The sequence below is a fragment of the Bombus vancouverensis genome, chromosome 1 (genome assembly GCF_051014615.1).
Source record: "Bombus vancouverensis nearcticus chromosome 1, iyBomVanc1_principal, whole genome shotgun sequence".
Classification (NCBI taxonomy): Eukaryota; Metazoa; Arthropoda; class Insecta; order Hymenoptera; family Apidae; genus Bombus; species Bombus vancouverensis.
Window position 1 is genome coordinate 13,033,262 of NC_134911.1, and position 12,459 is coordinate 13,045,720.

Genomic DNA, 12,459 nt, shown 5'->3' on the forward strand with positions numbered 1-12,459 from the left:
TATTTTGATATTTCATTTGTTATAGTAGTTTCAATGATCTCGTTAATAAACGTCGCACAATTAAAAGTGTAAGGATACAGAGCAGATATTGATATATTATTTAGAAATAACCTTACAATTAATAATATACTTTTTGAAGAGGCAGCTATGCGACCCTGTATATGTTAGATGGCGCCACTACTGTACACGCTACTTCCTTCAACCCCACATTATGAAAAATCACTAACTTAAAGCTTTGGAACATTATCTTCTAGATTTTATGAAAGAAGAAGAATAGATAAATTCCATGTTGATTACATATGCCTCAAGATTTATGTAATTAATTCATATTCAAAAACCTTGTCTTTTTTTATGGCAATACATACATACTATCGCCAGATTTAAAAGATTAGTAGTGGGGTATACTTAATCTTAAAGGTGCTCAATAGTTAGGATATGCAGTGGGGGCGATGAAGGGGCAGCAAACGAGTTTCTGACAATCGTAGCTGTACCTGTAACGCTTGACTGATGCTAGAGAACGGTGTGGATAGTGCATCTGTCGTTGTTTATATAGTATTCCCCACGCCATAGATTCTTTTCTTTTTTTCTACCTTTACATAACGCGTCTAAAAGTAAGACCTTGAAATATCTTAGACAACCATAACAGATCATTTTATTTAGAAATTTCAAAATGTCCTATATTGATATAATTATAAAAAATACTTAAATTTGATTGCGCCCAATAATATGTAATATCATTTATATATGTAAAATATTTAAATCTTAAAATAATCTGTAAGCGTTAAATAATCCAATATATTAGTTATTAAATATCGATAATCATGTTTTAAAAATTATATTACACAATATTCTCAAAGTTTAATTATAATTAAAGTTAATCAAATAAAATTCAAAGTTTCATTATATTTTAACAGTGATGCTGTACCATATAATACCGTTCTCGATAAATTTATTCTTTCGATTCTCCCTGGATGAACAGAAGAGGGGAAATAGATGACTACGGTTCTTGGAAATATTTTCGTTGTTTCTTGGAAATGGTCAGAACTTTTTCATTCTGCATCATTTGGATTCAGCCGCCCCTTCGCACAAGCGCAGAATATACCTTCCTACTTATTCCTAACTCCCACATTATAAAAGGGATGTGTAGTACAAAGATGCTCATTTTCTCATTTACTTTCTCCCACTCTCTCCAAGTTAAACTGAAAACCATTCTCGATTTGTTAAATACGTCTCGTCTTCTCTATGTTAAATTTCTTTTTATCTTTTTTTACTACATTTCTTGTTTTGTCTTTGTCATCGTTGCATTTTAGGCGTAGATATCTATTATACCTACATAATATGCAATATACAACGTCGCAAGTTGGTCGATTTTCTTGTGACGTCATAGTTACCCTTCCATACGTGTTTTTGACTCCTACGTACACAATATTTGAATTTGTCACGAAAAATAGCTTGCTTTTGTGATACAAGTAAAAATTTATGTACACAAACAATGTTGTAAAAAGTTTATAATTAACTTTTTATTTATTACATTTCAATTATGAAAACTAATTATGATTTATTATTGCTTTGCATGAGGAACCAATTCTTTATAATCTTTTATAACATTTTCAAGCACTGCGAATGCTTGTAAAAAATCATCTTCTTCTAAACCAAATTGTTTATATTGATGTAAAAATGCAGAATGAACATAAGACTTCCAAGCTTTGTTTAAAAGTATATCCAAAGAATAAGAAATTTGGAAATTATTGGTTATCAATGCAAGAAATTTATCATGGTTTAAGAATTTTCGGTTTTGATGCAAATGAGTGAACCAATTAATTGTATTCCAGTCTGCATATAAATGTTTTTCTTTAAATATGTCTGTTACTATAGGATCTTGTTCTGATGCTATTCCACGAGTTATCAAAACGTTTGATATTGAGCAAGCATATGTATGATGTGTGGTGTTGCTTAATGAATTAGATGGTATTTTTAATTCAACATTAGTTAACTGTGAATTGAAGTTTGATATTCTAAGCGTTTGCTTTAAATGATGTATATATGAATTCCAATTATACACAGGTTCATAGTTTGCGAATGCTGCAGGTATATGTGGGCTACTCTTGATTGTTGCTATTTTATATGAAGGGTGACATGCTATCTGTGATAATAATGAATTTATGTTATGGTTTATACAATCTACTGGTTGAAATACAGCTAGTAGCTTTTCTGAAATAACCTCATTCATATCTTGTAAATTTGTAGGTGATTTCTTCAATAAATTGGTACATATATTATATATCTGTTCATTCTCAATTAAAATATTGATATCACTTTCACTGTAAAGTTTTGCTAAAGTCAATAATGTATTATAATTTTGTGTACATACTTCTCCAAATGAAAATGGTAATATTGTTGTGTTAACAATAGATTTTTTACCATATTCTTTACGCAATAGTTTTGTAATATAACTTCCAATGCCAGATCCTGTTCCACCTGCAGAACTTAGTAACAAAAGAAATCCATCAAAATGATCTAATTTTTCAATTTCTTGTCTGACACAATTTAATATCGCATTGCTTAATTCATATCCTTTTATCATATAACCAAATGCCCAATTATTTGCACAACCTCCGCCAGCTTGACAAATTACATTCGTTGTTGAATATGTCCATGAATTACTTTTATCGTTATAAATCTTACTTATTACTTTTTGCTCAGTATCAACAAGAACTGCTCTTGCCAAACGTTCATTACTTTTAGATATACCATTAAACCATTTATTAAATGTGTCTTCTGAATATTGATAATTAGCCTTATATGATACACCTGTATTTGCACATTCCAAATCAGATGATACTTCTGAGAATAATGTATGTCCTAGTTGATTTCCACATTGCCCAAATTGTATGGTAAGCATTATTAAAATATATCATTTGCACAAGTTACAAAAGTAGTTCATTATATTATCAAAACAGAAAAATACATCTTGCTTGTTACATTCGACTGAAGCGTATTTAATACACGAAAATAGATATAAATGTGACTTGATTGAAATGATTTGTATTTAAAGATATAAGATACAGACAGTCATAAAGAAAAGTAAATTAGGTACTAATATTTATACAAAGTATAACATTTTTTTATCGAGGAAATGTGTACTTGTTAAGAAAAAGATTCATTTCGAATGGTTACATAAGTTGTTTTGAAGGTTCATTGACAAAAAAAACAAATTTAAGTTAGATTATAAGTAGGACTGCTACATGATCAGTAAAAGGTAATGTTTGTAAATAGTTTAATAACTCACCGCGAGATCACGCAATCATAACGCGCAATGGAATTGTTAAAAATAACAATAACGGTTTGTAAATTATTGGTTGTAATGTCTTCAAAAATATTATATTTTATTTTATTTATTATTTATCTATTGGCTTAGAATGAACTTCCGGCTTTATATTTTTTCTCTTATTTGCAAATTTACCTCCCGCACTTTCGCCATCTTCATTCATCTTTTTCATTTATATCATATGCATTCTGTTTACGGACTATAAATATCGTACTATATATTTAAGGGTATATTATATATATATATAATATAATTATATATATATTATATTAATATTATAATATATTAATTATATATATATATATAATTATATTATATAGAACATTTTTGTACATTAGTACAAGATATATTCGAAAATATCTGTATACGATATAAAAATAAATTACAGAAAATTTTCATTGTATGTAAATAAATTAATATCTTGGTAGTTCAAAATGTAGTTCGTATATGAGAATAAATAAGCATACAATAAATGTCATTAAATATTATTTAAGCCTTATTTTATATAAAGACTCTGTTGAAAAGTTTACGACCAATATTATAATTACTAGGTATAATATATTATCTCTAAAGACGGGCATGTGTCATTAGTGATTCTCTTGAATATTAGTTATTTTTATTAAAGATGAAAAAATTTTTTTTTCTAACATACGGTTATCGCAAATGCTCCAAGAATATGCTATTCAAATCAACTTCACAAAGAAATCAATAATGATTACTCTTCTTATATAAAATAATTAAATTTTTTTAACAAAATTATAGAAGATGTTTTTAATGTATTTAACGTGATTAATGTTTTGATATCAACGTAAGGTAAAGTTTAACATTAACGAAAACCAGTAATGTAGATGTCTTTAACGGAAGAAAGATTTACAATAAAACATTATGTAACTAAATTTATTTTGTCTCACTTGTCTCAAACATTTTTTTTAGTTACTTAATACCTTGAACTAATAACAAGATTATACATATATATATATATTTAAATTTTATGTATAATGAAAGATTCTTTGAAACATGCAAACATATTGCATATTTCGGCAGATAATCTTCAAAACATGAGTGTTTTTTATCAACTGCTATGCTACATATGTATACATGTATAATCGGAGCGTTAACCACTTAGATAACACGAGACTTAAGTGTCAAATAAGAAGTAACATAAAAGTTAAGTAGGAAATGATTATAATAGGTTGCGTGTAATATTATAAAATAAACTCGTGTGTTAATTCATAAAAAAATAAACAAGTACAATCTAAAAGTAGGTATGTAATAATCTATACTACTCTGATTTCAAGCATCATTATCATGCAAACAAAATGTAAGATGGGAAAACACAGTGGGATAAGTTCATTGCTATTATCATATCGTATCTAACTTTACAAAAATAAATATTGCTAGCAGCAAGTTGCACGGTTGAACTCTGGATTTCAGTGACTTACAATTCAACGAGATGTAAGACTAGAATTTCCAGTTGTACACGACGAAAAAAAAAGACGGAGAGAGAGATTGCAAACAATTTTGCGGTTTGGTCGACAAATCATCGACAGTTCGTCATGACGACAAATCACGGATAGATAATACCGACGCTGGACAATCCTATTTAATCAGCTCGCTTTAGTTTTCATTGATTGAGACCTCGTGTCTTATCGTAAAGAGATTCGTGAAATGGTAAAAGTGCTGCTTAACTGATAATGATGAATTGGGCGTGAACATTTCACCAGCTTCTTTTTAAATCTTCCTTTAGCTTCATTTTAATGTACGCCAGTGACGTATCGAATACTTCCTTCTCCAACCGTGTGTGCTAACGACTGTCACGTCCTTCGTGAAACTCGTTGAACGTCACAAAGCAGTGACGTAGAGTTGTGAAACGACGTGAGACGAAGCGAAGACAGTGAACGAAGCGATAGGATGTTAATATTAGTCGAATCGTTTACGAATATCCGCGACGCGTCGGATTACGTCTAATTTTTTTTATGTGCCATACATTTTTACGGGGTGTGAAAACACGAGTTTATCTGTGTCGAAGTTCCAGCTGCGACCTTCGGAGGCGCGTGGTATCACCGGCAATAGTGTCCGACAGTACAGAATCATTATAAGATTAACATTTACTTTATGAACGTGTTTTCATAATTATATCAATTTTATATATATATATATATATATATATATATATATGTATGTATGTATGTATGTATCGCATGTGTAAATGTACAGTGAGTGGCATGCACAAAGTATTTGGAAACCGTACAATTTTTGAGAGTTCCGTTCATCGATATCTTCCTCTCGAGCAGCGTCGATGAAAATTCAACTATAAAGACGCCATGTTAGAAGCTGATAATAATAATTAGAGGCGCAGACAAAGTGACTGTGGTCGATGGAAACGATGATCTGTGCGAGGTAATTCCATTATGATTCACTTGATACTCACTTGAAACTAAAATTACTTTAATCATTCTTCGTCATTGTTAACTTTCTGCATAATTATTATTGTTATTATCAAACTTCTTGTCATCTTCTGTATCTTTCTTATTACAATTTTCCTTGTAAGTGTTTTCCCTTTGACATCTTCCGATTCTTTAGCTTTGTCATGTTTAGTATTTTATGATTGCGTAAATTTTATAGTATACATTGATCTTCGCCCTATTAGTGCGATTAACACCACTCCAAATACATATTACGATAAGTCATTACTAGCTAGTCATAACTAACTGAAAAATTAAAAAATTAGAATAATAACATAATTTGTTCGTTTATTATTATTATTAAATTATTATTAAATTTAAATTAAGATATTATTAAATTTGTTCAATAAATGGAAAAGAATGGAGCAAATGTAAATATAAATATTTCAAGCCATTCGGTACCTCAAAAATTACTTTGATGATCTAAATTGTAGGCCATTATGTGAATTGATCATAGATTAGTAACTTTCTAAATATGTATCCATTCTACAAGTGATTAACGATAATGTTTGCTCGGAATGTCTTAGGAATAGAAATGTGTTAGGAAAACAAAGGATATAATATCCTACAAAAAATTTTATGAAAGGATTATCCAGTCATTTATAGCATATACGTATTGTTTGTCAAATGATATGTCTAATGTTCTGGAATTCACAAGTATAGATCGGTCATAATGTATATATATGATTATATGCAACTTAGCGTATTTATTGTTACTGAGATATATTGGTCGAAATATAAGACTGAATCAAATCTCAGCGTAAACGTGAATTATTAAGTTCTATTACCTGCGTATCTTTATCGTTAATCTCTTTTATTATTCTTATTTCATTTTCAAACTCAAATTCTTCATTAATCACATTGTATGAACTTATCATCTATCGTACATGTTCTCCATTCATGCTATACTACTTGGTTGAAGATACCTCATTAAGAAAATAGTTTCATTTGCATATTTAAACTACTTACATTCATAGTGTACAATAACGTAATTAAAATGTATGATAAGTAATTACATTTTTTCGTGAGCATACAAATTTTGTAACGTGTTAAACGGACTCTTTCTTTCTGCAGTGTGTTGGTATGGTGACATTGGTGCAACAGCATCGACAAACGGACGAAAACCAATATCTAAAAGATTCAAATCAAATAAGCAACGCCTCCATTGAAAATCGCGATAACGAAAACTGTGGAGGTGAGATAGTGCATTCTTCTGTTGATACTGTGGTTAGCGTCACCGGAAATGGCAGCCTTGCCGGTTCCTCTACGCAGTGCAGTAACATAGAAGATGACAGTGAGGATGATGAAACGGATATCGATGAAGGAGATTGGGTACCAGACTTACCCGTGCCGGCGGTGTTTAAGCAACATCAAGAAGTGACCACAGTCGATGGCAATGTGGTGCTTCCAAATGCAGATGTCTCGAATTTTGGTGATGTACGCGTGAAGAATTCGAGTAACGTGCATCTTGGTAACAAAACCTTCTATAAAGGTCCAGTAACAATAAAGCAGTTCGTTTACACGAACCCGACTTCGATACAGGAACCCAATACGGCGAAGAGTGATAATGTTCAAGCATCGAATGCAAATACCTCCGATTTGTCGACTACCAAAGGAGCTTCGACTGCGATCTTATCACAAAATCCTGATCTCCGTAACGGTAATTTTTTTTAGTAGTCTGCCCTCGATAGGTACTGTGCGTGTTTAGGTTTCTGTGGATGTTTTTATGGGAATCTGTAAACACGATCGTAACAGACATAGAATCCATTAGGTTTAGCTACATATAAGTTTCATTGGCTAGCTATGGAATCTAAATCTTCTCCATTTTTTTCGATGGATTAATTTTGAATGCACTGAGCCTAAATGCAGACGAGCCACTTTTGTCTGCGCGATATTGTTGCAATCATATTTCTTTCTTTGTTTCCTTAACTAAGAACAACGGAGACAGACATATGATCGCAGCAATATTGCGCGGATGAAAGTCGCTCGTTTGCATCGTGCCTGATACCGTGATTGTCTTTATTTTCTGGAAACTATTTATAGATAGTTGACTATTTGAAATAGTCTTATTTTAAATATAACTGAATGATACCAAAATAAAAGGTGTTGTCTATTGTATTTTATCTCATACTAAACACTTTTTAAATATTTTCTCTACAAATGTTGGATTGATTAATTTTTTATGCGTAAATAAAATTTCTTTTATCGTAAATGCGTAGACCTCTTGTCGTTAATGATGCAATTTTATCATTGCACAGTTATTAAATGGAAATGATACAAACGACAGGAAATAATGATATTTTAAAATCTGCGTTAGGAAATTGATAAAATACGGGGGAATTCCAAGAATTAGCAGACAGCTACGAACGATTTCGCAGACCATATTTTTTTCTACACAGTATATAGGTACTTCGATCTAGTTCTATCACTGTACTTTGGGTTTAAAATCCTATGGTTCCCGTCATTACGCTAACAAAATAATGAATAAATCAAAGTCGTGTATTTGTTTTTATGTCAGAATAAAAAGGTATGTGCAGCTTATAATAGATACAATCTTAATTAATGTTAATATATATAATATGCAATTTTTAATCCGCACGGTATTTGTATTTTTATATTTTAATTTTATTTAAAAATATGTTTATTCTGACATAGATTGAACAAGAACAGTGAGTGCTATGAAATTAGAACAAAAAACGCTGGTGACAGATGTAAGAAATTTTTAAGAAAGGATTAAAACGTATAAACTAAATATTATCAAAATTATCTGTATAAATATATTAGTAATAATATTAGTAATGTAATGATTTTTTTCGTCTAATAATACTTTTATGTTATTTTAGTAACAAAATGGGTGTGGACCTGGCGATGCGCAGCATTTTTGTGTTTACTAGCTTTGCTTCTTATAATTGTCGTTGTCATTGCGAATGTATACCTCACGCGCAATTCTACTACTACAACATCTGTAGGTTTTCCGCAAATTCCAGATTCTGGACTCGGAGGTAATATTCATAACTTTCTTAATCATTATATTTCGTTAATTTTTGTTATACTTGTCAATCAATTAGTAGTTTAACGATAATTGAAAATGTCTGAAGAATTAATATATTTGTTGCTTGTCAATGAGTTGTTTGTAACTAAATTATATTGGTTAAATTACAGATAAAGTAAAAAATGTTCGTTTCATTGAACGAAATGAATGGGGTGCTCAACCACCTACGACAGATTTAACAAAGATGAAACTTCCGGTACCGTACGTGATTATTAGTCATACGGTAACTGAATTTTGTAGAACACAAGCGGGATGTACATTTCACGTTCGTTATATACAAACATTTCACATAGAATCTAGACAATGGTCGGATATCGCTTATAACTTTCTTGTTGGTGGCGATGGATACGTATACGTTGGTCGCAGTTGGGATTTTATGGGCGCTCATTCCTTTGGATTCAATAATATTAGCATAGGTATTTCTTTTATCGGAACATTCAACACCGTAATACCACCTAAAAGTCAACTGTATGCTGCGCAACGACTTATCGAATTGGGCATTGAAAATGGTAAAATTGCGCCGGATTATAAATTATTAGGACACCGACAAGTCTCTCGGACTTTAAGTCCGGGAGATGCATTATACAGTGTCATCCAAACTTGGCCCCATTGGTCACCATCGCCATAAAGAAATCTTTCTTTTTGTACAATACGATGTATCAGTGATATTTCAAATGTATTCAATTATATATTCTTATCGTCCGAAATACAGATGTACATTTGTACAAATTTCGAACAATTAAATTCTGTTTGTATTTATGTCTTCATGTAGCAATTTAGTACGTACGTTACCTTATTGATAAAATTTGAACTATGACATTTTATATAAATTTATTGTAAATTAATCTGCAGATATTTAGATATATCTGATAAAATGTTAAATAAAGTATGAAACTATAAAGGTGTTATAAGGATCTTTTCTTTGGATTAGGATAAGATATTTAAGAAATGTCATATTTTTCACTGTTAATGGTGATATCCGCATAATTTTTTATGCAGATTATTGCAGGTGTATTACAGAAAATTATAAATAATTTACAATACATACTGTGAGAACAGGGAATTGCGTAAAAAGGTATAAAAGAAATAATCATATCAAGTTCTCTGTTCCAAATACTAACTTTTTGGAGGGATTTATTCTACAATTCATTGCTACATTAAATAATACAAGATAGATTGTACCGCCAAAAATTGAGGTAGCAATTAAATTTTAATTCTTCATTGTCAGAGGGCGTTAGAATCGTCTTCAGCGCAAATCGTTCAGTCTTATTTACAATTTTGATGTATTTTAATTGAGAAAGTTTGCGGAACGCGAAAAGGATATAGATGCTTATGAAATGATTGATTATGGAACACATATTGTTTAAGGCAACTGTTACTAACAGTAACAGCATCCTTAAAGGAAGTAAATGTACAGAGCTCTCAGGGATTGAAAATTTTTATACATGTTTATAATTTTTCGATTTATATATCAATATAATGTTGTTAAAAATGGGAGCCGTGTACTATTTTATAGTTTCGAAGATAGCCATTTTGGCGGGTGACGTGTTTGCATGCCGTGTATTGACAGCCATAACATAAATGATCGACGTTGCATGTAATATGGCGATAATTGTTTTTCCGATGTAGAAGAAGCAAAGAACATGGTAATTCGTGGCTGAGTTAGGAAAAGATTGATAGAATTTTTCACAATGGTGAGAAACATCGATGAATTTGAGATTGGTGGAAAGTAAACAGTAAGTAAATGCGTAGATCTCTTGTTGTTAATCCCTTGGCCTATAATCACGAGCGAGACTCGTGGTACGGGATTTGTGCCATAAGCGAAAACCACGAATCCAAAAACACTATTTGTCTTCAAACGTTGTTTATTATTTCACAATTCCCTTTGTAGCCCCTAAATATACATGTCATAAGAGGTATACATCTTGCGCCAGTTCGAGCACACGGCTAAACAGATGAATGGCACGGCGCGCGACCGAACTTCTTGCTTATTATGGCTCGCGCGATGGGCAGATAACGTGTAGGGCAAGGGGTTAATTATGTAATTTTATCATTGCACAGTTATTAAATGGGTATGATATAAACGACAGAAAATAATGATATTTTAAAATCTGCGTTAGGAAATTGATAAAACACGGGGGAATTCCAAGAATTAGCAGACAGCTACGAACGATTTCGCAGACCATATTTTTTTCTACACAGTATATAAGTATTTCGATCTAGTTCTAACACTGTACTTTTGGTTTAAAATCGTATCGTTTCTGTCATTACGCTAACAAAATAATGAAAAAATCAAAGGTGCGTGCTTCTTATTATGCCAGAATAAAAAGGTATGTGCAGCTTATACTAGACACAATCTTAATTGATGTTAATATATATAATATGCAATTTTTAATTCGCACGGTATTTGCATTTTTATATTTTCATTTTATTTAAAAATATGTTTATTCTGACATAGATTGAACAAGATCAATGAGTGCTATGAAATTAAAACAAAAAACGCTGATGACAGATGTAAGAAATTTTTAAGGAAGGATTAAAACGTATAAACTAAATATTATCAAAATTATCTGTATAATTATATTAGTAATAATATTAGTAATGTAATGATTTTTTTCGTCTAATAATACTTTTATGTTATTTTAGCAAAAAAATGGTTGTGGGGCATTGGATGCGCAGCAATTTTGTTTTTAGTATCTGCCCTTCCTGAAATTATCATTCTCATTACGAATAAATACCTCGCGCGTAATTCGAGTACTACAACATTTGTAGATTTTCCGCAAATTCCAGATTCTGGGCTCGGAGGTAATATTCATAACTTTCTTATTCATTATAATTCGTTAATTTTTGTTATACTTGTCAATCGATTTGTAGCTTAATGATAACTGAAAATGTCTGAAGAGTTAATATATCTGTTGCTTGTCAACAAGTTGTTTGTAACTAAATTATATTGGTTAAATTACAGATAAAGTAAAAAATGTTCGTTTCATTGAACAAAATGAATGGGGTGCTCAGCCACCTACGACAGCTTTAACAAAGATGAAACTTCCAGTACCATACGTGATTATTAGTCATACAGCAACTGAAATTTGTAGAACAGAAGCAGAATGTGCATATCACGTTCGATATATACAAACATTTCACATAGAATCTAAACAATGGTCGGATATCGCTTATAACTTTCTTGTTGGTGGCGATGGATACGTATACGTTGGTCGCAGTTGGGATTTTATGGGCGCTCATTCCTTTGGATTCAATAATATTAGCATAGGTATTTCTTTTATCGGAACGTTCAACATCGTAATACCACCTACAAGGCAACTGTATGCTGCGCAACGACTTATCGAATTGGGCATTGAAAATGGTAAAATTGCGCCGGATTACAAATTATTAGGACACCGACAAGTCTTTCGGACTTCAAGTCCGGGAGATACATTATACAGTGCCATCCAAACTTGGCCCCATTGGTCACCATCGCCATAAAGAAATCTTTCTTTTTGTACAATACGATGTATCAGTGATATTTCAAATGTATTCAATTATATATTCTTATCGTCCGAAATACAGATGTACATTTGTACAAATTTCGAACAATTAAATTCTGTTTGTATTTA

At 31.2% G+C, this 12,459-nt stretch overlaps 2 protein-coding genes across 2 annotated transcripts; one reads left to right on the forward strand and one right to left on the reverse strand.

Annotated features, from left to right (window-relative positions):
* Positions 1-731: 731 nt before the first annotated feature.
* LOC117153535 (tubulin delta chain) lies at positions 732-3,508 on the reverse strand. Its single transcript, XM_033327677.2, has one exon. The coding sequence runs from the start codon at positions 2,900-2,902 to the stop codon at positions 1,562-1,564; it is 1,341 nt and encodes a 446-aa protein (XP_033183568.2). The 5' UTR covers positions 2,903-3,508; the 3' UTR covers positions 732-1,561.
* Positions 3,509-4,714: 1,206 nt separating this feature from the next.
* LOC117153452 (uncharacterized) lies at positions 4,715-12,459 on the forward strand. Its single transcript, XM_076621395.1, has 11 exons — positions 4,715-5,728; positions 6,868-7,453; positions 7,897-7,979; positions 8,214-8,320; positions 8,449-8,504; positions 8,637-8,795; positions 8,956-9,472; positions 11,080-11,175; positions 11,304-11,359; positions 11,492-11,650; positions 11,811-12,459. Exons 2-11 carry the CDS (start codon positions 6,877-6,879, stop codon positions 12,326-12,328), a joined length of 2,328 nt encoding a protein of 775 aa, XP_076477510.1. The 5' UTR covers positions 4,715-5,728; positions 6,868-6,876; the 3' UTR covers positions 12,329-12,459.